Genomic DNA, 26,990 nt, shown 5'->3' on the forward strand with positions numbered 1-26,990 from the left:
TTTAACCCCAGCTTCAACTTTTCCTCCGCTCCCGGGGCTGAGCTGGGCTCCAGCAGTGGGGTTTTTCCCCTCTCTCCCCCCCGCCTCCTCCTGCACTGATTTTAGCCGAGAGGGAGGGGGGTGGGGAATCCTTTTTATTGCGGAGCCCGGTTCTCTTTGCGAGCCTTCCTCCTCCTCTTCCTCCTCCCCTGCTTTTTGTGCCCGCCGCAGCAGGGCTGGCCAGGCCGGGGGAGGGAGGGAAGAGATGGGAAGGGGAGATCGCCCCCTCCTCTCCTCTCCCTCTGTCTGTTTTTTTTGCAGGTGTGTCAATTTTAATTCTGCCCAGTAGGTGGGACTTGGTGACTTTCGCACCGTTTTTGTTATTTATTTATTTCCCCGGCTGCTTCTCTCTCTCCCTCCCTTCCTCCCCTCCCATCCCTCCCTCCCCAGCCTCCCGTTGCGATCCTCCGGAGCGGCTGCGGGAGCGGCGGGCGGCCGGGCCGGCATGCATCCATCCCCGCCCGCGGCCGCGGCCGCTGCCCTAGCGGGAATTACAGCCTCTCCCAGCCAGCTGCCAGCATGATTTCATCTGCTGGAGGATTTTTGCAGCTGATCGCTTGAGGTTTTGTTGTTGTTGTTTTTTTTTTTTTTTTTTTTTTCTTTTTCCTCCCTCCGTCTTTGTTTCCTTCCCCCTTTCCCCCCCTTCCCCTCCCTCCATCCCCCCTTTCCTCCTCCTCCTCTTTTTTAGAAGCAGCAATCGGAGATGGATGTCTCTCTTTGCCCTACCAAGTGCACTTTCTGGAGGGTTTTTTTGCTCTGGAGCATTTGGGGAGACTATCTGCTTTCGGTGCTGGCTTGCCCTGCTAATTGTCTTTGCAGCAAGACAGACATCAATTGCAAGAAGCCGGATGATGGGAACCTCTTCCCTCTCTTGGAAGGGCAGGATTCAGGCAGCAGCAATGGCAACACGAGCATCAATATCACGGACATCTCAAGGAACATCACTTCCATGTAAGTGGGGGTCCCCCAGGGCTCCCCCTCCCCGGCAGGGTGCGGGCTGCGCTGCCCGTGCGGGGCTCAGGTGCCCCCGGCATCGCTGCGCTGCCTGGGCTCAGCCCGACTCCCCGGGCACAGGATGCAGATCTGCCTTTTCCCTTACCCCATCCCCCCTGAAAAACACCACCATAAAAAGCCCAGCAACAGTTTGGCCAAGGCTTAAGAGGAATAAAGTAAATGAGATCTGATTCCTTAGCAGGAGAGAGAGCAGCAGGCAAAGATGCTAAAGCTGCTGCTTGCTTTAACTGTTTGCTTCTGCAAGGGGAATGGGGACGCCACAGCCACACACCGCCACATATTCACCCAAACTGGGCGAGAAAAGCAAGTTCTGAACTGCTTTTTCTTTCTTGAGACTTTGCATCCAGTTAAAATGTCATTATTTTTTACATCCCCACATCAGAAAATGCTCCCTGCCCTGGCTGAGTGTATCTGGGGATCTGCGGTTTCGCATTTTCAAGAGGAGAAAAAAATAAAAATAGGACAGTGAGATGTTCCTTAAGTAGCTTATTTAATTCACATTGTTGCAATTTTGTAACTCGTCGTGGTGCCGCGATAGGATTTGTGTGTTTTAGGTTTGGGGTGGTGGCGGCGGTGGGGAGAAGCATCGGAGCAGCGAGATATTTTTAGTTGAGCACTTTGCGTTTGTTTGCATGCTTGTTTATCTGGAAAATCAACTTGAAGTTGCATTATCCTTGTTTGGAGAGGCAGTTAGCAAAGCCCATGTTAATCTCATCAGTGTGGAGTCGAGAAAGGAATATATTTCCCTCTTCTGAATCCATCATGCTCTTGGTGTGTGTGTGTGAAAAAAAAATTCCTCAGTGCTTCCAATCTCTGCTCTTTATTTTCCAGTACATTTTTGGGTGAGATGAACTCTGAGCCATTTCATTATTCTAATGCTAATTGAAATGTGAGCATTTAGGGAAATGTAGCCCCCAGAGCAAGTTGCCAGTGGGAGTTGAGCAGAGAAGAGGTGGAATCCTTTATTCTGGCAGTGAAATGCAGCAAGGTTTGAAATGAGTAATGGAGGGTTATTTATTTAATTTTTTTCACCTCGGTGGCATGGTTGCATGGAGGGAGAGGGCTTTGGGTCTCTTCCTGAGGCTGTTTTATTTGGTCACAGTGCAATTGCAGCAGAGCCATGGAGTAATTGCAGTGCCTCTCTCGCAGCTCTGCTCATCACCTTTGCTGGGTAAAGATGACGGGAGCTGCTTTCCCTGTTTGCTTACGGGTCCGTGCGATGCCCAGGCAGGTTTTCAGCAGGTCACTGACCCTGAATCCACAGCCCTGCCTTCCCCCTTCCCAGCAAACCTCCATAAAAACAGCAGGAATGGGGAAAGTAGATGGGGGGAGCTAATGTAACACTCCCCTTCCAATTGCCCCATATTTATCCTGCGCCGTGGTGCTGGCGTGTTTTCCCTGTGATGCTGGAGGGATGAGGGTGATGCTGGGGAAGTCGGAGAAAACTCGTGTTTTTCCCCTGTGCTCGCTGTTTGTTGTGGTTTAGTTTTAACCCTTTGGGGGCCGGGGAGCAGCAGGAAAGGCAGGGAAGGGTTTGGAAGCCACCAGTGTGAGCGACTGTGCGTTGTCAGATGCACAGACATCTGAACTGCTGGGAGAGGTAGTATTACACGAGTGCTTTGTGCCCAGAAAATGTCTTTGCTGCTTTGAAAATGAAAAATGCTGATAAGCCGTCTGTAAAAAGGAGTGGGGAGGAAAAAAAAAACCGGACAACTCCAGAAACAGATATTGGGGTGTTTTTTTTGGAAAGGAGCTTCTCTTAAGTTGGGGAAGGAGAAGAAGGTGCCAGTTTTTGCTGGAATTCATATGCCTCTCTGCTTCACAGTGAGCAAAGCACATCCTCCACCCCCTGCATCGCTGCTGGACCCATGCCTCCCTTTTTGGGCCTGGGAGGGCTGAGGCACAGGGCTGGGGTGAACCCCAAAATGCTCTCAGGGGCTGAGACTGTGCACGAATGGAAACTTTCCACAAGGGTCTGTGCTTACTGGGGAGGCAGTGGTGGTTTATAGGGGAGACTTATGGGAGCAGAGGGGTGATTTATGTGGCAGGGATGGTTCCCAGCAAAGGGGACACTGCTGGGAGCCAGAGTTGAACCATGCTCATGCTCTTGTGTGGAAGGCAGCAGGTCCTGCACCCTTTCAGGCTGATGTCAGGCCTCTCCTTGCCAGCCCTGACATCATCATGGGTGTTGGGGTGAGGGTGCCTAGAAGCCCAGCCTGGTCATGGCTGAATCACTGCTGGCATGTGAGACTGATTCAGCTGGGCAAGGAGCAGTGTTTACCCCTGCTTGCCATGCTCACGGGGGACTTGGCCTCATTAGGCAGCTTGTGAGCAGCCAGGGGGCAAAAGCACCTTCTCCCACTGGGCTGGGGGTAGGCAGGGGAGGCTCAGTCCTGTCCCAGTGGCTGAGGGATGCAGTGCCCTGCCTGGAACCTCCCCACAGGCCCTGGGGAAGGTGGTGGTCGCTGCTCCATCTTGTTGCTGTTGGAAAAGCAAATGGAGTGTGGGGTGGTGAAACAACCCTGCGACCAACCAGAGCCTTATTCACGTCCAAAAGAGAGCTCAGCTTCCAAATCAGGGCTTGAGTGTTGCTGATGAGAGGCTGCCAGAGCCCATTCAGAGAGCTGGTTAAAAAAACCAATATGGCCATCTTGGAGGGCTTGTCCATGTTACCCCCTCGAGGGAGGGCAAGAGCCCTCCATGCCAGCCCACCCCAAGCCAGCACTGGGCTGAGCCATCAGGAGCTTTGGGTTATATCACTGCTCAGGGGCTGATGAGACCCCATGAGGTGAGGACAACAGAAGAGGAACAGGGGACAACCAGGCTGTGGTGGGGCAGGCCAGCCGTGTGGGTACCTCAGTGTGTACCCCACCATCCTGTTTCACCCTTCAAAGGAATGGCTTTTGCTTCAATTGCTGGTGCTTCTGGCTTCCTTTTGCTAAAAAGCCAGGGCTGGGTGGCTCCTGCCCTGGCTGGGCTGAAGGGGACAGTAACGCACAACCTTGCAAATCCAGGTGGTGCCAGGTCAGTGGTGAGACAGGGGAAAGGCAGGAGGCTCCTGCCCTGAGGAGGAAGTTGGGTTGGCTGATCTGCCCTTTCCCAGCATGCCCAGAAACTTACCTGATTTTGGGTTGCATCCCTGGAGACGAGACCCTGCCCACAGATCCCTGTGAGAGCTGCCAGCAGCCCTGTCTAGCCAGGGAGCCAGCTTGGGCCTGGCTGAGTTTGGAGTCATGCTCTGTTCTTCCCCCTCCCAATTTCAGGAGAGGTCACCACAGGGTTGGGGCACATCAATGCCATCACCTTTCCTGTACAACTGGCTGGCCTTTGCTGTGTCCCCAGCCAGGTGTGACTTACAGAGACGCTCTCCCCTGTGACGTGGGGCTTTACTCATTGCAAGCGCAGGCAGAACTTTGATCCTGGAGTTGCTGTGGCACAGAACCCCTTGGGCCCCAGGGAACGTGTTTGTCACGGCAGGTCCCCAGCCCTGGCACACACAGGGCTGGCCGGGTGTTGGGGTGCCAGGGTGGCCGGGCTGGGGTTCATCACCCCGCTGGCAGCGTGGGCAGCGCCTGCGTGCGCCGGCAGCGTGCGTGGGGAAGGACAGACGGAGGAGTTTGCCATCTGGGCCTCCCTACTCCTCAGCTGTTGCTATGGCACTGCGGAGATGCTGCTAGGCAGGCGGTGGTGGCCTGCGTGTGTCACCCCTGGGCTCCCTGGAGGTAGGGAGATGTCCCTGGTATATGAAGCCTCAGTCTTTAGCCAGCCTTGCTGGGGAGAATGGGGACTCTTCTGGTGAAATACACTCAATGGGTGGATAGTCAGGGTGCATCTGTGCAGCTCCTAGCTGCTTTCAGCAAGGTGAAATGAATTCAGAGCAACCCAAGAGGAGGTTGAGTTGCTCCTCTGTGGAGCAGGATTTTTGGGTCTCGCTGGCAGGGCCAAGAGAAGCATCTTGCTCTCTCCATAGATGAGAAGAGCATTTTCATTCTTTCCCGTTGGGCTGTCCCAGCAGCTCTGTGCCGTGGGGCTGGCCGGGGGTGGCAGAGCCACGTCAGCGCCGGGAGCTGCGGGGGGAGCGGCAGCGCAGCCCCCACTCGCTGGTGGGAGCTGGCAGCATGTGGAGAGGGGGAGAGAGAGAGAGAGAGAGGGGGGTGCTGGGAGCAGCAGCACCCCTTCCCTGCTGCTGCACGGAGAGCTGAGGCACGGGGAAGCTCCTCTGTACCCGTGGCCTGGAAGGAGGCAAGAAAGAAAGGGCAGGCGTCTTCCTGGAAGTCCTGGAGGGAGCAGAACTTGCTTTGGTGACCCAAACAGCCATGAGAAAGGCTCCTGTGGTGCTTAAATTATTGACTGCTCTGCTTCAGACAGCAGGCACAAACTTTTCTCCTCTCTGTGAATCAGCCACGTTGTGCCCAATGTGCCTCGTGTACTACTACTCTCCAGAGATGAAGAGTGTTCCCAAAGCCTCCCATCTCCTGGTCCCAGAGGCTTTGGCTGCTCCAGAGATTATCAAAAAGATCCCTAATTAAATCCATCTTGGATTTGCAGGGCTCTCGTTCATGCAGAGCATCTATCCTGGAGGATGTCAGGATGGGGGAGGCGGGCACAGCACCAAGCTTTGAGAACAGAAAAGGGTGCAGAGATATTTGAGACAAAGAGTTGGGCTGAGATGTATGGTCTTGATGCTCTAGAGGTGAGTTAAGCCAGGAGCACTGATCTGTGTCCTCCCCCTTTCCTGTGGCTGGCTGTTGGCTCTTTGCCCTGCTCTTCCTGTCGATCAGTCTGCTGACCAATCCTGGAGAGAGGCACTTTCCGGGCACAGGTGATGTCAGGTGTTTCTTCAGGAAGGAGACAGTTTTGGTGCCTGCCAGCACTTCCCAGACTTTTTCTGAGCCAAACATGGGGCCTGAGCTTCTGGCCTGACAGGAGGAGCTGGTGGCCCGGATGGTTTCAGGGTGCATGGGATGTGTCCCAAGTCCTCATGTCCTGCAGGTTTTGGGGAGGTCTAAATTGGTTCTGACTGATGGCTTGTCTCCTTACATTGGAGAGGTGAGACAGAGGTGTTTCATGTCTAGGACAGATGTTTCATGGGAGGAAGAAGAGACTGAGGAAGGAGTTGACTTGTTGCCCGTGGAGGATTTTGTAGAGGTCAGTCAGGGAAAGCTCTCTGGGTCTGCTTTACATTATTAGCTCATCCTTGTGAAGCAAAGCATCTTCATATGCTTTGGCATGAGGGTGCTTGAGGTTTCCCACAGCCCTGTGACCAGCCACACCCCCAGCCACGCTGGGCCCTGTCAGTGAAGCCCCCAGAGTCCCTGAGATGTCCCAGGGGATCACCTTTGGGGAGCCCTGCAGGTAGATTGAGCTTGGTGATGCTTCCCAGTGCCACCCTGGCACACCGGCTTGTCCTGCTTGGTGAAGAGCCCCTGCTTGGTGTTGTCCTGGAGTTTATGGCTGGGTTTGGTGGATCCCATGTAGGGGGCTGCTGACAAGTGGGAAATAAACCAAGCCCTAAGCCTGCCAGGCTTCCAAAGTGAGTGTTACTAGTGCTTGTAACCGGGAGTGTTACTGCCAGGCACTGTGGAATAGCAGGAGTTTGGTGTTTCCTGCAGATGGGGTTTCGACAGGTGCTGTAGGCGCTTTCTAAGCAGGTGTTTGACAGCAGCCTGTGGGCTCTGCTCCCCCCCAAATCCTCTTGCTCTCCTCTCTGCACAGCAAAGCTGTTGTCGAGGAGGTGCTGTGGGCGAGTTCCCTGCTCAGAGGCTGCACTTTGTGGTTGGACATCGCAGCGCTCTGTGCCCACATGAGATGAGGACCAGCAGCTTGCTCACCTCACGTGGTTCTCCAGGCTCCCGAGAGCCATGCAAGCAGCACTAGCACCGGGCTGTCCCCGTTCTCCCCCAAAGCTCCGCACCGAGGCTGTTGGTGCAGGAGCGCTGACAAACGAGCATCCCCGTGGGTGTCCCACAGCGCCCGGCCGAACCTGCACCCTGTGCCCCGCTGGGGCTGCCGGAGCCCTGCTCATCCCGGCTCATCCCCGGCTCCTCCGCTCCGCTATTCCCGTCTGAAGGCGGCTGTGCCGCTAGAGGGCAAGCGGCAGCGGCAGACAGCCCGGCTCCGGGATGCGGGATGCGCTGCACGGCCGGCTCCGGGATGCAGGATGCGCGGGCACGGCCGGCTCCGACCCGCACCGCAGCAGGAGCGCCGGGGCTGCGGAGGCTCGGGGTCACCCCCTGCTCGCTGTCACCCCCTGCTCGGGGTCACCCCTGCTCGCTGTCACGCTGGAAAGCCTTTGCTCTGCGTGCCCGTGCTGCTGGACCCCTCTAGGGTCGCCCAACTCATCATCCCCATTCCTGTGTGGGCACCCACTGGTGTCGGATGGTCCCCCAGGAGCTGAGTGGGTCGCTGGGTCGTGGTTTTCTGGTCTGTGCACTGGTCAGTGCGTCCCCACGTGCCCATAGCTCTTCCAGCAGGATGCAGCCCCAGCCTGTGTGAGAATTGAGGTGATTTGCAGCTTTTTGGATGGTTTCCACCCAGGTGCAGTGAGGCGCTGCTGGGCAAGCAGTGCCTGCCCAGGGTCATGGCCTGCCCTCTGTGACCAGCTTCTGGCTGTGGTCCTGCCAGGAAACCTCTAATGGGTCTGTCCTTTGCACTGATGGGGAAGCTGAGGCACGGAGCAGTGGTTGGAGCTGGCCTGCAAGGAGCAGAGTGAGGATGGAGATCCTTTAGCCCAGCACTGGCCAGGGTTAGGGAGAGGCCAAGCATGGAGGGAGGGATAAACAAGGCTGTTCTACTGCTCCTGTTGTGTTTAGCAGACATGAGAGTGGTCCATGGGGAAATCCTGGAGGCACAGACAAGAGGGCACAGGCTGAGAGCTGTCTCTGAGGGCCTCCAGAGAATGTAAAATGTTCTTTGATTCTTTGATTAAAACTCTACTGCACAGGCTGGATGGAGGTCAGAGAGCTAAAGAGATCACATGTCCTTCTCCAAGGAGGAGAGCCTGGTGTGAGACAGAGCAAGGGTGAGTGAGGGCAGGAATCTGGCCTTGACCCTGTAACATCCTCCATGTGCAGCTCCTGGGTTTATCTCATTTTCCCTGGCAGCTGGGCCAAAGAGGGGCTGGTTATCTCCCTGCTGGCTATTGCCAAGGGCTGCCAGCATGATGGAAAGGCTGTGACACCCTGTGGTCCTGCAATGCAACAGCAAATGGGCCCCCAGCATCATGGCAGAGGCAGCATTTGGGTGGAGGTGCGTTGGGGAGTGAGTGATGGACCATGGGTCAGAGCCATGGTACTGCTCAGGGCCTGGGCTTTGCTTCAGCTGAAGAAAGGGGGATTAAAATCTCTCTGGAATCCCCTTGGAACACTGCACTGGAATCAGTGCCCAGCTCACAGGGCAGCTCCACCAACCCTGCTGTGCTGTGTCCTTGGGTGTCCCCATCCCCCATGTACCACCTGGTTTCCAGACCCCATGGATCCCACCCTTCCCTGTTCCCCTCTGTGTGAGAGCTGGCTTGCCTGGAAGGGTGGCACCAGGAAAAGCTGGGCTGCATTTTTGGCCTGTTTTCATGTGCTGTAGCAGTTGAGGAGCTGAAGGAGAAGCCAGAGCCATGTGTACAGCCAGCTTTCCTCCAGCTGCCCCCCAGTGTTTTGGTGTGGTGGATAATGGAACCTGGTAGTGACTGTGCCCTTCCTGTACCTGCATGTGCCCTCACCCCCAGCTTCAGTCTGCATGAATAAAAACTGCCTTTTTAATTAAAAACAAAATCCCCAGCAGTGGAGCAGAGAGGTCAGGAAGGATTCCCAAGGGAGTTTGACAGCACATGCACAACTCAGGGTGCTTATTCCTGACACCAGTGCTTGTTGAAGGGACAGCTGAATGGTCCTGGCATCCCAGGGAAGGATGCAGGGAGAGGCTGAGCCCAAGTGCTGCCCCCCATGCAGCCTCTTGCCTGCAGCTCCGTGCTGGGAAGAGGACAGGGCACTGGTGCCTTTGCTGGCACCTCTGCACTGCCCCTGGGGACTTAAAAGTGGGCAGGAGCAGATGTGAGCATGGTGAACTCCCCATCCTTCTGGGTTCTGCAAGGCTGTCCCTTAACTAGCTCTCACCAGGAGGTTCCCACTAGGAAATGTTAATGTGGAAATGCTCAAGCAGATGCTGGGAATCCGAGTGCTGCTGAGGACCCTGCATGCTCAGGGTTTTGCCAGGATAAATTAGGAATATGAATGCTCAGCTGAGCTGCAGAAATGCCAGGCTCTGACTCCTGACCCTGGCAGGACATGAAGCCACATGGGGGAGATCTCGGGTGCCTGCAGCTGCTGACTTTCCTTCTGCTCCTGGAGCAGCCCTGGCCTCATCCCCCATCCCATGCTCTCCATGGAAATGCTGTGCAGTGACCTGGGCTGGGAACAACGAGTCCTGGCTCTCCAGTCTGTGATCCAGCTGTGCAAATGCTCCCTTGGGCTGCCTGCCCTCCTCCTGCCTGTTCCCAGCCCAGGCAGGCAAGGCCAGCTTGGGCATCCCTTGTGTCCCTCCCAGTACAGCTGGGATTGCCTGTGGGGAGCTCTGTGGCTGGGAAAATCTCTCTTGTCTCCAAAACTCTTCCCTCCAGGATCTGGATGGGTGTTCCTGGGGCAGTGAGGTGGATCCTGGGTTTGTCTCATGCCTTGCCTGTGCTCTCCCAGCCAAAATTTCCCCAGGGAAAGCAAGGTGAAGGCCCCTGAGCCATTTGGTGGCTGCTGCTGAGCCGCCTGTGGAGCAGGCAAAGTTCAGTGGGACACAGGGTCAAGGATGCTGTGTGCTCCCAGCTCCCCTGCCTGCTGAGAGCGTCCCTTCCTCCTGGGGCTGTCTTTGTGCCTGTTCAGAGAAGCTGAATCTTGCTGGGGGCTATTTCCTCTTTTGAGCCTCACATGGGCTCTGGACACATCGGTGTCCGGGGGGACAGGGCAGAGTGGCACAGAGTGAATCAGCATCAGAGAAGCTCCCTTGGGAGGTGTTGTGCCCCTCGTTTCAGGTCAGGGCAGGTGCTGAGGGCTGTCCTGGGAGCATCAAAGCAAAGCCTGAGCCCACGGAGGGCAGGCAGGGCACCCACACGGTGCAGGGATGGTGGCTGGGCAGGGAGGGGCGAGGAGGAGCTCTGCAGGGCTGGCACTGTCCGGGTTAATGGCAAGGTGCAGGATACAGCTAGAGCGGATTTGGGAGAGGCAGAGCCCAATGAAGCTGAAGAGGTATCAGGTGGAAGAGCTGAGCTGTGGATGTTGAGAGATGTGAGGGGCGGTGTGGGAGGGAGGCAGCGGTCGCTGCTCCTTGCGAGATGCTGCGTGTTGGTTTGGAGAAGAGGAGCTGGAGCAGGGATGCTCTCAGGTAAGGAGCTGGGAGGGATGTGGGTGTCTGTAGCTGGTCCCTGGAGCAGCCCTGGCTGCTGGTGGGCTCTGGGGATGTGTGCTGGTGTCTGTGACCCCCAGCACTTCGTGGGCTCATCCTCTGGCCCCTGGCTCCCTGCTTGTAGCTGAGATCCCATCCCAGGGCCAAGAGGAGCTACTATGAGCACCCCTGCCTGGAAATCCTCCTCTGTGTGCCCTGTCCTGCCTGTGCTTCCCTGCAGGACTCGATGTGTCTGAGCTCCCAGCCTGGTGCTTCCTTCCAAGAAGGGTGGTGGTGGGACCCTCAGGCTCTGCCCCAGGCAGAGTGCCCAGCACCCAGCATGTTCTGGCCCCAAGGGAAGGATCCCTGCCTTTCAAAAGGCACAGGGAGCACAGATTTATTTATTTGGAGACTTAATTAGCATCTTTAAATATTAAATAGTAAACAAACTGCGTCTAGTGGGATCGACGTTTACAAGCAGGGATTTTTATGTTTTTTTTCCTGCTCTCTGGGACATGCACTTGTTTTTTAAGTGTTTGGGGAGGAGCAGCTGTGTGTGGGCTCTGGTTGAAGGGTGAGGGATGGACCCACAGTGCTGCTGGTGAAGGAGAGGGAGAAGACAGGCATGAAGGTGCAGGAGGGCTCGGGAAAAACGGGGCAGAGAGGCAGGGGTGTGTGCCTGGAGCATCGATGTTGGGGAATTGCAGAGCCGAGTGCTGGATTTTGGCATTTCCTGCAGGATGTGTCATTCCCTCCTGCCCAGGCACGTGGAAGGGGACAGGCAGGAGATGGAGGCTCCTGCCTCAGCACAGCTAATTGCAATCAAAAGGTGGTGGTCCCTGCAAGGGGAGGTGGTTTGCAGCTGATCTGCATCCTATTATCTCTGCAAATGGAGGCCTGCCTGGTAGCAGATTACACTGGGGGTTATTTATTGGCAAAGCACTGTACAGTTTTAATTTTTCCTTTTTGCTTATTCAGGCTTTAGCTCCAGAGGAAAATAGCCTGGGGTGGCTTTGAAATGGATTCTCTCTGCCCCATTAACTTATTCAGTGAGTTTAATGGGCCTTTTTTTCTCTGAGCCTTGAAGCCATCATTAAAAGGCAGAGATTTATAAAAGCAAAGATACTCCTGAGCTTTAGTCAAACTTTGGGGGAGCGGGAGGGGGGCACTGGTGTTGCTGCTGTCTGTGGTTCTGGTGAGGATGTGACTTGGGTGCTGCTCTTGTGCCTCTCTGGAAGTTTCACAGGGATGAGGGGACCAGCTTGTTTGGGATGTGGCCCATGTATGTCACCTGAGGATCTGGGGGATCAGCTGGGCTGTGATGAGTCCTCACCTGCAAAGGATGGGACATTATCTGGGCTCCTACACATTAGGACATTGCCTGGTGTGACCTGTCTGGGCTGCAAAGCTGCATCTCTCCAGGCTGAGAGAGAGGAACTTCTCTTGCTTTGTGCGGGCTGCTCACAGCTTTATTTTCACCTCTTTTATGCCGTGCCAGGGCTGGGCAGTGCTGGTGCTTTCTTGGGCGTCTGTGGTCAGTGCTTGGAGCTGTTCCCCTCCATCCCTCTCTCTGCCAGTGGCACGAGTCTCATTGCATCCCCTCATTGCACCCCTGTGCTGAGCAGCCCAGGGCTGCAGGGATTGCTCTTGTTTAGCACGTGGCCTCCGGTATCTGCTACAAAATAGGGGAGTGTCTGGAGAATGAGATGAAATGTCTGAGTGAATTCCCCCTTTTTTGGCCCTTTGAGGATCAACCTCACCACTTCTTGTTTTGCAAGCCCTTGGAACTGCCCTTGGAATGCTGCCCTGGGGTGGTGGTGGGACAAGGCCAGGCTGGAATGACCCAGAGGTTGTTGTGGCCAAGCAGAAAGCAGCTGCAGCGTGCAGCCATGCTGGGATAGGGATGGTTCCCCCTGATGTGGCCTGTCTGTGACCCCCAGAAGAAGGGGGAGGCTCCTTGGGGATGCATCAGCTCCCACATCCCTCCCCGGGTCAGGGGAAGGGGACGCTCGTTTCCTAATAAAGCCCCATAAAATGCACTTCTCCCCTGCCCCTGTAAATCCTTGCCTCCCCTGTGCTACCTGCTGTGTAAATTGCTGCTGACCCTGTAAATCACCCTCTGCTTTGCTCTGCCTCCCCTGAATCCAGCCCTTCCCTGTAAATCCTCTGTCCCCATGAGTTTTCCACTGCTGACCCCCTTGCTCTGCCTGTGCTGTAAATCCTGGGCCCTGGTGAGGCCGGGGGAGGGAGGGGGTGATGGAGGGCAGCTGTCCCAGGATGGGTTCATCCCTCCCACCAGCTCCTTCAGGACTCACTCGCCAGTGGGAGCTGGTGGGGGATATTTTGCCTGCCTGCCTGTGGGGAAGGTCATCCTTGCTCTGCGAGCAGGGCTGGGCTCTCATCCTCAGCTGGGCTGCAGCCAGCTGGCTGTGAACTGGAGGGTGTTGGTGTCCCAGCCCTCAGCAGGGCTCCTGGGATAGGAGACATTTCTGAGATGTAAAAATAGCTGGGGTAAAGAGAAAAATCTCCTTTTATCCCTTGGGTGCTTGGGGTCATGCCATAGCTTAGCTTCACCGAGCGCCTGTGTAAGGTCCCTTCAGTGGGAGCTGTGAGCAGCAGAGGTCCCTTGTGACAGGGAGAATTGTCACCTGGGCTTCTGCTGGGTGCTGATGCCCTGTTTCTGAGTCTTGAGCTGCTGCCATGAACACGCTGTGGTTTTTTTTTCCCCTCTGAAACAGCACACAGGTGTGATGGTGTTCACAGGGGTTCTTGGATGAGGGAAGAGATGAGGAACTGACTCCATGTTTCAGAAGGCTTCATTTATTATTCTATGATATATATTACATTAAAACTATACTAAAAGAACAAAGGATTTCATCAGAAGGCTGGCTAAGAATAGAATAGCTAAGAATGATAACAAAAGCTTCTGTCTCGGACAGAGAGTCCGAGCCAGCTGGGCTGTGATTGGCCATTAATTAGAAACAACCACATGAGACCAATCACAGATCCACCTGTTGCATTCCACAGCAGCAGATAATCAATGTTTACATTTTGTTCCTGAGGTCTCTCAACTTCTCAGGAGCAAAAATCCTAAGGAAAGGATTTTTCATAGAAGATGTCTGCAATGCACAGGAGCTTAGGCAAAGGGTCTGACAGAGACCTGGCCTGCTGGAGGTGTGGGAAGCCAAACATCAGCTCAGTGCCATGGCCTGGGTGTGCTGGGAGGTCTGTGGGAAAGCTGTGTCTGGAGCCCATGGCTTGTCCCTGCTACAGGCTGGAAGTGCTGCTGCTTGGCTGGGGCGTCCCCAGGGTGTGCAGGCAGCTGGCACCCAGGCAGGTTCATCTGGGGTACAGATCACTGGGTCCTTCCAAACCCTGGTGAGCAGAAACTGGTGACATTAACACAGCTCCTAAGGAGCAGGATTGAGGGATACCCTGGAATGCAGGGGCAGCTCAGTCCTGCTCCCACAGAGGTCAGTGGAGCACAGAGCAGTGGATGCACAGTCAGAGCTGGGATGGGGTCACCCATGGGGTGTTTTGGGGTGGTGCTGTCTGAAAAGCTTCTGTGAGAACACAGGGCTTAGAGGGTTCTGCTTGGCTCACTGGGGAGGAAAACCCTGCAAGAGATCTGAGTGCCTTGTGGTGTGGCTTTCTGAGCACCTCAGTGCTCAAGGTGTGACTGGGAACCTGGGGTGCCAGCCTAGAGCAGGGGAGTGCAGCCTTTCCTGGCCCTTCTCTGCAAGTCCCAGGCCTGGAGGAGCTCCTCAACTGCCTGAGAGGTTCAGGGTTTGGGTTACAGAAGTGCTGGCCCTGACCCAGCATGGACTGTGTGTGTCCCCTGGAAAGGCACTGACCTGTGTCACTTGTGGCTCAACTCTGCCTGATCACCCTGAGTGTGACTGCCAGAAAATTTGCAAGAAAAACGTGGAGATGCTCAGGATGGCTGATTCAGGCATTAATATTAACTGTTGGTGATGCTCTGTGATGGACCTGGGCTTGACCCAGCTGGATGTTTCCTTTAGACCTTTCTCCTGCTGCCAAACATTTTTTTAATTAGTTTTTTCTCTCCAGTATCTTGTGTCTGAGCTGTGCATTAACACTGGGCTTATGATGCTGCTGTGCTCTGCCTTTGGGAGGAGGATGGAGGAGCTGATGTGTTTGGTGGGAGCACAGGGATGCTAAACAGCAGTGGGGAAGGCAGGGGGCAGCGGAGGAGAGCAGAGGCAGATTTTCAAAATCCATATAAATAGCAAAAATAAATTTCCAGCAAACGCTTCCAGTCCTGCAGTATTAAGAAAGTGAAGCACTAGAGGATAAGGAAAGCATGAGCAATAACAGCAGGGATTTAGAAAGAATAAATCTTGCCAGACAAACCTGATTGCTTTTTCTTTTTGATGGAATCACGAAATTAGTGGCTGAGCAGAACGTGGAAATCCTAATATATTTGGATTTAGCAAAGCATTTGATATAGTGTCTCACCAAATCTTACTCTCAAAATTAGTTCAGTTTGCCTTGGACACTGCCAAATGGACTGAGAACTGGCTCAGGGCCCTAAACTCACAGTGATGGGCTGTGTTTGGGGAGAGGGGGAGCTGTGGGAGCAGAGCTACAACCTGGCTATTCTCACTGAAAAAAAATGCAAAGCAAAACGACAGAAACCCCCAAAATAATAATAAAAAAAAATCCAGGAATGTGATCTGAGTTTGAGGCACCTTATTATGGGAATATTGACAAATTGGAGAGAGCTCAGAAGCCAACAGAGCACGGAAAAAAGGCATCAGAGGGGTCAGATTACCCGAGGAGGGAGGCTGAGAAATCCCAGGGCTGGAGGCATTTCAGGGAGGAGCAGGAGGGGACCAGAGGGGCTGGGATGGACATTTGGGACCTGGCAGGGAGCAGGTGGGGGCCGGAGGGGCTGGGATGGACATTTGGGTCCTGACAGGGAGGAGGTGGGGGCGGGGCTGGGATGGACATTTGGGACCTGACAGGGAGCAGGTGGGGGCCAGAGGGGCTGGGATGGATTTGGCATTTGGGACCTGGCAGGGAGCAGGTGGGGGCCGGAGGGGCTGGGATGGACATTTGGGTCCTGGCAGGGAGCAGCACCTCAGCAGCGTCCTCACCCCCGCACACAGAGACTGCTGAGCTCCCATTTCACAGCCCTTTGCAGATATTATGGGATAAGCTGGGGAATATTCACCGTGACTGTCAGAAAGAACATCCCTGACCAGGGAGGCTGGGCATGTTTCCTCAGGGAAAATCTCAACTCTTGGAACAGGGAGCACGAGGAGATGGCCCTGGGTGATTTGTGTCAGTAGATGGGGATTTTCTCCTGGATTGTGGGCTTGGATGGGAAGCTGAGAGTTGATTGTAGCTGCTTTGAGGTGCTGCCTCCTGAGATATTTATCTGCACCTCACAGGCATTTATTTATCATTGGGGAAAAGTCTGGGAAACTGCTGGCGGCAGCAGGAATGCAGATGTGTCCCCAGGGGAGGATGGCCAAGTCCCTTCATGTTTAAAGCTTCTGGAAAGGTGATGACCCTCTGGTCACTTTGCAGAGGAAGGACAGGACAGCTTGATGTTGCTCACAGGATTTTGTGTGGGGAGTTGTCTGCAGAAACTGGGAAGGATAAGGGCTTCCAGGAGGTTCTGTCTGTCCAGCATGCCGAGCTCTGGGAGTCCTTCAGCACTCAGCTGGGGCCTGGGAGGGATGCTGAGGGTGTGGAGGCTCTTGGCACAGCTGCAAGGTTCCCACAAGCAGAGGAGAGCCGTGGCTCTCAGCAAAGGCTGGTTTGGATCATCTGGGTGCCACCAGGGCTATAGCCCCCACTGCCAGTGGGGTGGCTTGGTTGAGCCAGGCTTTTCTGCTTGCCTTTTCAAGCAGATCTGTGCCTTTTGATGCAGCTGCAAAGAAACTTTTGCTATGGAAAATGTAGCTTGCTAGAGGGAATGTTGCTCTGCATAGGAAATAGCCACCCTTGTGGGGCAGGAATTAGCTGGGATGACCCAGAGCTGGGGAGAAAGCAGAGCTCCCATGAAGGGCTCCTAGAAGATGGGGCAGCCTTGTGTTGGTGTCCTGGTGTCCCTGTGAGAGCACAGAGGTTTTTCAGCCCTGCATGGTTCTCCAAGTGATCCCCAGCTTTGCATTTCTCCCTGCCCAGAGCTGAGCCTGCTGGGATAGGGCTGAACCAGGCAAAGTTTGGGAGGTATTTTTAGCTGTTCTAATTGTGGCAAATAAATGCCATTCTTACTTGTTGGGATTGAGCTATGGCTAAATCACAACTAGTTCTAATGATGATAATTACCGGATTTCAATATTTATAGAAACGGGTGCTTCCTTCGTATTGGCAGATGCTGCTGTGCTCTCACCTTCACAGATCGAAACCCTGGCTCATTATTGCTGCACCTATTTTCTTACTTGCACATTTTTTAACCCACAGATGACAGCACATGAGAGATCTGAAAAGATGTGGGCTCAGTGCAAGTAATCTTTGGGTAGAAGCCGTGGGATGAGTAGGGAAGCACCTCCTGAGGGCCTCTGGGTCGGGTTCTTGCCTTTTGGGAGCTCATGGGAGATGTTCTCAGGGCTGCAAGCTCGCCTGGTTCTGCCAGGATTCAGCCCCCAAGGGGTGGCTGTGGCTGTGCATGTCTTTGCCTGTGTTAGAGCTGGGGATGCTGCTGGGATTCCTGCACATGGACACGCTGTAACTGGGACAGAGCTGGAAGGTGAGGCTGCACACACAGCTCCACTCCTGGATGCTGGGCTTGGAGGAGCCCATGGGAAAGGCTCTGGGAGGTTCCTGCCCGCAGCAGCTTCTGGATGTCTTGGTTTAGCAACATCCCTCTTGACTCTGGCACTGCAGAAGGGTGGGCACCTTTAGGAGCATGTGGGTGCAGAGCTGTGCATTTGGGTGGCACATGGGCCATCCCCTAAGCCTGGGATGAAGGTGCTGATCCCCCTGGGCTGTGTCAAACCAGCCCTGCTGGGTGATTGCTGCCTGCAGATCCTCACTGGTATCCAGCCCCATACACCCATCAGGTCTGAGACTCCCTCCTTGAGCAAGGTGTAGAAAAGATTCACTTATTCAATTTACTATCTCTCCAGTGCCACATAAGCTGTATTGATAAATTAATCTTATATTGTTGTGACTAAACAGCCCTGCAATTTTTTACACTGTGCAGTCTAATCTGTCTTGACAGCTGTATCATTAGTTTATATTTGTTGTAATCTTATTCACTGTGCTGGCTGTGGGGAGTTTTTATTTGAGGTGCTGTGCTGCTCTGCAGGCAATGGGCACAGCTCTCTGCTGGGCATCTCGGGGTGCTGTGGGGTGCAGCCCTCTCCAGGAGTCAGCCCCAAACTCTGCTCTGCTGCCCAACAGCAGAATCCTCCTGGTGGCAGCACCCACAGGCCTGGCTGGGCCTCACCAAAGCATTTGTGCTGCTGAGGTTTTGCTGGGGACCTCCAAGCTGGGGTAAAGACAGAGAAAATGTGAGTTTTGGAGGAACTGCATTTTAGGGCATCCTGAAAGTTCTGCTGTGTTATAAGGGATAAGTTGTTTACTTGGTCTGTGGTTGAGTTTTCCGTGATACAGGATGGTCCTTGTTCTGCTGCTGAGGTTAGCTCTGGCTCACAGGGGGTAAAGGGACTGTGGGAGCTGGGGCTGTGCAGTCTGGCACCCAGGGCTTGGAGGTGTGGCAGAAGGGATGGGGATATGTGCTGGCGCGGTGCTGTGAGTTGGAGGTGACAGTGGCACAGAGTCACGGGGGGCTGCTCCCCTGGCTTCAGCCTGGTTTTGCTGTCCTTGGTCCAAGTGGGGCTGATTCAGGTCTTTGCTGATTTTGTAGAGTCCCTTTGCTTTGCAGGCAGCTTTGCCTGCATGTCCTTTCAATAACATCTCCCCAAAACTGTGGAGCAGAACGTTTTGGGTTGGTACAATGAGACTTCTGCCAGCAAAGAGGGAGAGAGACTGCATACCTGGGCATGGGACAGGGGGTGGGAGGCATTTTGGCTGCTGCTTTCTGCTTTCTCTTGAACTTGCTGAATCTGGGTGAGAAAGTGCAATTACTGGAGTGCAGGCTTATTTGCAGCTCTGACCAGGCATGGATGGTTCAGTGACAGCTCAAGCCCAAACCTCTCTCTTGAGCCCATTTGTTTGGGAGAGGGTTTGGGATCTGGCAGGATGCTCCCAAAGGAGGAGTGCAGATGTGCACCTTGCAGCCTGACAGTGCAAATTGTTCTTTAGTCCTTTGAACAGGGTCATGCACCTGCAATGTGGGCTCCAGCAGGGCTCTGTGCTCAAATCCACCCTGGAAGCAGTGATGGGTGAGCCTAAGGGATGTGCCAGCTCCTGGTGCTGTGCTGGTGCTGCCTGTGTGATCCCCCTTGCAGGCAGGTCTGGGAGCAGAGGGTGGGATGTGCTGTGTGACAGCTCCAGGGGAATTGTGTAGGGCTGCTGGGGGAGTGTGACCATGCTCACAGGGGTCCCAGGATGAGGGAAGAGACGAGGATCTCACTCCATGTTTCAGAAGGCTTGATTTATTATTCTATGATATATATTACATTAAAACTATCCTAAAAGAATAGAAGAAAATGTTTCATCAGAAGGCTGGCTAAGAATAGAATAGCTAAGAATGATAACAAAAGCTTCTGTCTCGGACAGAGTCCAAGCCAGCTGGACTGTGATTGGCCATTAATTAGAAACAACCACATGAGACCAATCACAGATCCACCTGTTGCATTCCACAGCAGCAGATAATCATTGTTTACATTTTGTTCCTGAGGCCTTTCAGCTTCTCAGGTGGAAAAATCCTAAGGAAAGGATTTTTCATAGAAGATGTGTGTGACAGGGGAGGATGGTAAAACTTGGTGAGATCTGTGTGGTGGTATCAGCTTTGAGGGCAGGAAAACCCCTGCTCCAGGAGACCAATGCTTGGAAAAACATCTGCAACCTGCTCATTGCCCAGCTTGCAGAGATGTTGTGAAAGAGGTTTCCCATGTGCCCGTCCACCATGAGTGCTGGTGGTGTAAGAGCCCACCATGCAGCTTGGGAGTTCCTTGCTGTAGCCCAGGTTGTGCCCGGTCAAGCTGCCACTCGTGATGTGATCTCTGGTTGGGAATGGCTGGGGACAGCCCTGGCAGCGCTGAAACCTTGGTTTGCATTCTGCAGCTGGGAGAGCCTCCTGGCTGGTGACAGGGGGTTGAACACAGCTACTCAGCGTGGCCAGAGGCAGGAGGTGTCCATGCTGTTGGCAGAGGCATCACACCCTCCCTGTCTCCCAGCTGGGTGGGTGATGGTGATGGACAAGAGGATCCTTGGCCCTTACCCTAACTCTGGGGTTGGTGACGCTGCAGCACATCTGCCAGCACAGCAGTGGCACCTCCCTGTGCAGGGAGTGCTGCTGCCCTGCTGTCCACTCCCATGGAGAAAATGCATTTCCCACTCAGCTGCTCTCTGGAGCCTGGGGACCTCTCTCCAAGCTCTGCTGGTAAAGGATAATCCATCATCTGCAAGGGCTCTGGCAGTGTTTTCAGCAAGGGATTGACTGGAGGTGTCAAACCAGGTGGGAGGGGGTGACTCTGCGCGTGAAGTGGCTCCACTGGAGCACGCAGCAATTGCCCAACGTGCTGCTCTCTTTGCCACACGGAAAAGATTTCTCTTCTGCCTTCCAGCCCTCTTCACAGTGCTGGATGGCTGCTGTTCACACCCTGCTTGCTGATTAGCTTCGTGTCAGTGCTGGGAGGGCCGAGAGGGCAGCAGAGGCCTCCCTGGAGGCTGCATTGGTGGCAGGGCCAGTGATAGAGCTCAGCTCTGCTCCTGCTACCCTTGTCTGTAGCCACCTCCTGCTCCAAGTGAGGGTTTTGCTGGGGTAAATTGCAGCTTTTTGCTGTTTATAACCCTCTCACCCCTTAGCCAGTGTGAGGGTGTTTCAATTTTCATTTTAACCTGTTTATCCCTGAGTGAATTGCAAGTCCCTGCCCTTGACTCCCAGGTGGGTCTCACTCATCCATCAGTGCCAAGCTTTACTTTAAGCTCAAGGTGTTCCCTGTGCAGCTTGGAGTAACCTCCAGTGCTGCCAGGTCCTAGAACTGGTGTCAACTGGGAACCACAGGGAGTTTTGGCCAGTGCTGCCATGCTCCACCCATACTGATGAGACTATTTCCATAGCAACTACAGGGTTGTTCAAAGGGGACTTAGGGGAAAGATGTGAGAAGCCAAAACCAGCCCAGCTTAAAGCCATCAAGGGCAGAATCTGTTGGTCCGTGTTTGGGGTGGGTGGGGGCTTCAGGAATTCTTGTATTGCCTCTCCCCCAGAAATTCTCTGGCTCTGTGTGTTTGTGTGGACCTTGTGTGCCAGGCAGCCCAAAATGTGGAAATGGGAGCTGGTGCTTGCATTGCACAGCTGGGGAAGGCTGGGATGCCCTCCTGGGGCAGCTCTGCCAGGGCTTTGGGGCTGGGAAGGGCAGGAGTGTGCCTGGATGGCTCTGTGGGGGCAGCATGTGCTGCTGCTCTCGGGGGAGCCATGGAGGATGCTGCAGCTGCTGATGCACAGAGTCATTTCCCAAGCTGGTGGCATCGCTGTGCTCGCTGTCAGCAGGGTGATTTCAGTGGTGCTGGGGGCTGTGCCAGCTCAGGGGGGAGTCAGGAATGTCTTACACCTCTTCCTGCTTTCCTGTAGGGTCCGGAGTCCTGGGGAGGGAGCTACAGCTGTATTCTTTGTGCAGTGAGTTCTCCTTTCCTGATAACATCTGGGCTTGAGCAGTTTGAGGATGGGCTGTGCTGGGACACTCTGGCCCCTCCAGCTGCCCAGAAGCAGAAACAAAGTTTGAGTGAATCCTTGCAAAAACAATCAAAAAATAATAAAACAGGATCTCCCTGGAGGGACTTTGTCTGATGATCTGCTTTCTGGCTTCAAAATTCTTCCATGACCCTCAATGGCACCTAAAAAGACATGTGTCCTGTTAAATACCTCTTCAGAGCAAGTGGTGAAAGGGCAAGCCATGTCAGGAGGTGAATTGTAACTTCCTTGCTCCCTGCCTCTCCTCAATTAATACTGGGCAGCACCTTTGGATTGCTCAAACACCCCTGTGAGATTTTCTACCTGTCAGTTTAATGCCAGCCTCCTGGAAACCCTTCAGCAACAGGAGGCACATTTTCAGCAGCTCAAAGCTATTGGGCTCATCGTATTTGTGCTTGTCTCGTGGATGCTGTGATGTGTCACTGCTGTGGCCTTAAAACTGCGCAAAGCCCCGAGCCCCAGTGATGAACAACATCCCCAAGTGGTGCAAGGAGACCCTGCTAGGGCAGGGTGGGGCTCTCAGTGCTGGGTGATGTTTGCCATGGGCTGGCCACACTGCAGGGACTCAGGTTGTGTCCTCCTGCCTTGCTTGTGGTGTAAAACAAATCTTCCCTTATTAGCAGCCAGGGCAGCTCAGCCGCAGTGCTTGGACAGTGGGAGCTCAAGGGTTTCACCCACCTCTGGCCCTGCTGAAGGAGGTGCCCATGCTGAGCAAAGGGCTGGGTCTTGGTTGAGGGGGTTTTGGTGTTTTGGGAAGCTGCAAGACAAAGTGCCAGGCAAGCAGAGGCTTCTCCATGGTTCAGCTGTGCCTTTATCTAGGGGGGAATGGCAGATTGAGCTGAGAGAGGGGATAGAAACCATCCCAGGATTTGCTGTTTGTGCAGCTGGATCAGCTCGAACACAACAGCCTGGTTAGCAGTGCCTCTGGCTGTCAGAGTGTCTTCTGTAAGATTTTTGCAAGGTGCTTTATTTACATTTAAAAGAACAAAGTAGAGTGCCGGGAGAGGAGCTTTTAAAATGTCTGTTGCCTCCCTGCTCTCCTTTCTTCCCCTCCCTGCGTCTCCCTGCCTGTGTCATGTTCATAGGCATGCTGGTTTGCTTTTCCTTTTCAGAGCCAGCTGACTTCCCACAAAATACCTGTTATCCTGGGAAGCCTTGAGCTCTGAGTCACCATGTCTTAATGAGTACATCCCCCTGCTCCTACACCTCTGCAATAAGAGCCAAGTCTGTGTGTGTGTGTGTCCCTTGCAGGAAAAGCTTAGTGGAGAGAAGGGAGAAGGGTTTTTTCATGCATTTTCATGGGGAAAAGGGGACTGAGGCCTTCTCCTGGGTGATGGAGGAGCCCCTCCATTGCTGCTGGGGAGGAGGGTGGGCAGAGCTGGCTGTGATTTATTTGAAGAGCAGATAAAAGCCTCAGGGGGTCACGGCAGTTGGCTCAGAAATAAACTGTATGGAGAATTTATCTGGTTCTTTGGCTTTATGGGAAGCAGCTGGAAGCTGAGCAGGCAGATCTGTGATGCTGTGGAGGTAACAAGGGCCTTGGAAATCTCCTTTCAGGCTGGAGATACCCTGCCCATGGCTGTCCTGAGGGCAGAGGATGGGAGCCTGGCCTGTGGCCAGCCCAGCTGGGCATTGCTGCCTGCTTGCTTGAGCTCCATAAACATCTGAGGAGCCAAAATGCTGGGGGATCAAAGTTCAGGCTCCTTGGGAGATGGTTGGGAAAATGAAAAACAACCCAGCAGCCTCAAAGGAGCAGGATCCAAGTCCAGAAAGATTCTCTCTCCTCCCTTCTTTCTTGGCCAGTGGCTTTCCCTGTGTTTGGGGTGTGTGGGAAAGCTGGAAATGGGATGAGCTGCAGTCTGGGGGTGGTGGAGCTGTGGGGGAGCAGAGGAGGTCAGAGGAGGCTGGGGGACAGTGGGAGGGCCATAGGTTTGGCTGCTGGATGTCCATAACTGTGCAGAGGCTGAGGCACCCTCTGGCACCCACGGTTTGAGCTCTGGGCTCTGTTTTCTGTGCTGCTTTCAGGATCCCGGCATGGAACACTGCCCAAAAATGTGCACCTACATCAAAACAGGGTTGAGACAAAGCTCATAGGGATGTACAGCTCCTGAAATGAGGCTCACACAGTGGCTGTGGTTTTTGGAAGTGTGCTTGTGGGTTTGCGTGGGCGGGTGGCAGCAGGTCTGGGTGAAGGACTGCAGCCCCTCCAGCCATGGCACTTGTACAGCCCCATTCCTGGCTCCCACATCTGCTTTTGCTGGACTCTTGTTCCGGTCTCCTCATTCCCAGTGCCATCGATCACAGGGACAGCCAGTTTGTGGGAGATTTTATTTTCTCCTTTTCCTCCTCCATCCGTTTTCCTGTCTTCAAGCACAGCGTGAAGTGCAGTGAGTGCATGTGGCTGGCAGTGCTCCCTTTTGGGTCCCAGCTGAGCTACTACAGCCTACCAGAATACTGCCTTGACCATCTCCAAGGCTCTGTGTCCTTTTGGGGGGGTGTTCTTTCTGCCATATGCTCTTTGGCACTGCTTTTTATCAAGAGTTATTCCTGCCAAGCTGAACTCTGGTGATCCAGTACCTTTAGTACATCTCATTGTCTTGCTAATGTGTGTAGGAACTGTGCTCCCCAGGGGAGAAACAGCTGCTTTTGGAGTAGAGCTTGGCAGCCTTTTTTTTGCCTGTATTAGTATATTTATATATATATATATATATATATAAATATATATTCATATACCTATATATTTTATATATTTATATATAATGTATTTATGTGTATATTATATATGATATATATTTATATATATCTGTGCATGTGTGTGTGTATATATACATATCTATAATATATATGCATATATATATATATACATACATATGTATAAAATATTTTAAAAATATTATAGTTTGATTTCTGAAAAGCCCCAGACCTGTTTGGAGATGGAAGTGTGAGGGAATTTGACTTCCAGTTTGAAATTGCAAGGAGGGTTTAATAAAGCAAAATGTGATTACTGAAGCTGGTTTTGACCAGGGTGCTGCTTCCTCTCTAAAATGCTGTTTGATCTTTAAAGACCACAAAATGCTGCACACTGCTGGCTCTCCCTGCATATGAAATCCTACAGATAAAGCATCCTTTCCTTTGGCATGGCAGGTGCTTGGAGAGCTGCTGGAAAGCAGATGCTCTTTTGCTTTGCATGGGTGCAGGAGCCCAAAGGGTGCTGCTTCACCCTGAGGTTTGTGTGGTGTAAAACTCCCAGGGGAAGGGATTTTTTTTCCTGTCCTTGGGTTGCCCTCCTGTCCCAGCCAGCTGCATGGCTATTTTGGAGATGTGGTATGATTAGACATGCACAGGTTGATGTTGGCAGTCCTGAGCCAGGAGTCTCTGCTCCATGTCCCCCAGATCCATGTCCAATGGTGGGGACCACATATCTGGGCACAGAAGACTGGCTTTGTAGGTTCTCCCACCAGAGAATAATAAAAGCAATGCCCTTTTGGGGAAATATAACTGGTTTTGGCATTCTGAGGAAAAGGGGAGTGAGCTTTGGCTGATGCTGCGTGTGGGGAGTGAACTCCCACTTTTGGTGATGATTCACCCAAGGTGTCTGAGTTTGTGTATTTATATTCATGTCTGCAGGACAAAACTGCTCATCCCATTTCACGCCTTCTCACTCTAGATGGTGTTTGGGACTGTGCAGGGGTCAGATAGTTGTGGGAATAAATAAGAAAGAGGAAGAGAGCCTGCAGGAGCTGGGAAGAGCCAAGGTGGTGGGCAGGGAGCTGGGGCTGGACCAGGAGCCCAGCCCTTACACAGAGGTGTTTTAGATGTGCTGTCCTCTTAACCCTGCTTCCCATGCAGGAGATGTTGCAGCCCTTGGGAGTTTTGTCCTGAGGCTTTTGCATTGCTGCTTGTCTATGATAAATGAGGTTTCTTCAGCACTTGGATGATTTTGAACCCCTCAGGTGCTTGGGACCCCAGGGCTGCTCCCTCCCAGGGCTAGATGAGTAATAGGGATGGAATATTGGGGCAGCTATTTGTTGTGGTATTGCTGCCCACAGCCCTTCTTCAGCTCTGCTATCCTACTTTACACCTATTTCCTCCTTTCTGAAAGGATGTGCCTGGGAATAATTCCCTACACGGAAGATCTCTGGATGCAGCGTGTGATAACAGGAACATAGTGCCTCCTGTGTGCTGCAGCCATCTGTCCCTGCTGTGTCCAGGCAGCCTGCTGTCCTCTGCTAACACTGACACACTGTCCCTGAAAGGAATCTCCCAGCATCCAGAGCTGCTGGGGGAAGCAGAGGCTTGAGGAGACCATAGAAGGAAACTGGTGCATGCACAAACACGGGGCACAGTGAGCCCTGAGGGGATCTGCTGTCTCTGGGACAAAAGCAGGGCATGAGGTTCTGGTGGCACTGGCTCTGCTGTTTTTTATGTCCAGTTCCTGTGTGTCCCTAGGAGAGCCATGCAGGATGGAACAAGCGCAAAACTTGGGGAGAAAACCCCCCCAAACCTATTCAGCATAGCTTAAAGCTGTTTCTCAGGGTATCTCCCATTGTAGGGTGTCTCTATATGACAATCTTTTTAGACAGTGCAGCTGTAGCATCTCTTCTGCACCCTGTGGGTGCTCCTGGCCAGCCTGGGGCCGGGCAGATGCTGTTGGGGTGAACATGAAACTTGTCTGGACTCATGAGAAAAGTGTTCTATGGGGGAGTCCTCTCTGAGTGCTTTGTGTCCTGTGACTTGCTTGTGTCTGGCAGTCAGGTTTCTCCGGGAAGATTTCTGAGATGCCACTGAGCAGTGCCTTGGGGGAGCTGTATTGTTCCCACACCTTCCTCAGCTGCGGATTGGGAACTTTCTGCTTTGCTCAGCCCTCCTGGAAGGGTCTGGTTTGGATGGCTGGTTTGGATGTGGCTGGCCCATGGCTGAGTGCATCCGTGTCACACTCTGCAGCCCCCACACACCCTGGCATGACCTTGGCAGGAGCAGCAGAGCAGAGGGAGCTGTGTCACAGCGGTGTTTTATCATCGTTACCCTGACGAATCACAATTACACTGTGGAGTTATGCTCATAATTGTTTCTACAAAGTTGCATTTGCTTTCTCTACCCCCCCCTTTTCCCACTCCTTAATGAGCCACTGCTGGGTGACTTTTCCATGCTTTTTGGGAAGGGGGAGACTGTGCTTTAAATGGGGAGAATGTTGTTCTTGTAAGTCTTTATTCAGCTGCAATTGCCTTTAAGTTTCTGTTACCAATTCACTTTTATAAATTTCATATTGAGGGAATCAAGTCCTTTGTGCCTCTAGTTATTAAATTATGTGATAAGTGCCTTATAATATTATGAAATATGTTTGATTTCTTTATGGCTTCCTCAGCCCCAAGTAGGATGTGAGGGATGGATAAAAGGAGCTGGCAGTAGCCACAATGGCTGTGCTTAGCCCGGGGTTTGTGTGGGACCTGGGCCAACTTTCAGGGCTTCCCATCAACATCTGCAGCACCTCTGCTTGGAGGAGGCAGCTCTTACTGGTCAGGGGTTCAGACAGGTCTTTCTTTTATTCCCTCTGCAATCAAATTCACATTTGCATGGTCTGGAGCTGGTGTGCCAGGAGGTTTGTTTATAATGCTAAACATATCAGGTAATTGAAAGCTAATGTGTCTGTCTGGATTGCAAGGTTTAATACGCCTGGGTGACGAATTAATTTTCCTGTTGCATTACAAGAGAGAGGAGGCAAATGCTCTGCTTGCCTTCCCTATATATATATATATACATAATATAATTATGTATA

General features: G+C 53.2%; 1 protein-coding gene across 4 annotated transcripts in view; it reads left to right on the top strand.

Moving 5' to 3' along the window:
- The first annotated feature begins 251 nt into the window (after positions 1-251).
- The window catches only part of NTRK3 (neurotrophic receptor tyrosine kinase 3), a 216,885-nt gene continuing 190,146 nt past the window's right edge, over positions 252-26,990 (top strand). For 3 of the 4 annotated variants that reach the window (XM_030955027.1, XM_030955023.1, XM_030955025.1), the window contains exon 1: positions 623-990. In XM_030955027.1, coding sequence (XP_030810887.1) covers positions 743-990 — 248 coding nt within the window. In that variant the 5' untranslated portion in view covers positions 623-742. Of the gene's footprint in view, positions 602-622; positions 991-26,990 lie in introns of those variants that run through there. The other variant, XM_030955024.1, reaches the window with a different exon arrangement.

This window comes from Camarhynchus parvulus, chromosome 10 (assembly GCF_901933205.1).
Source record: "Camarhynchus parvulus chromosome 10, STF_HiC, whole genome shotgun sequence".
Classification (NCBI taxonomy): domain Eukaryota; kingdom Metazoa; phylum Chordata; class Aves; order Passeriformes; family Thraupidae; genus Camarhynchus; species Camarhynchus parvulus.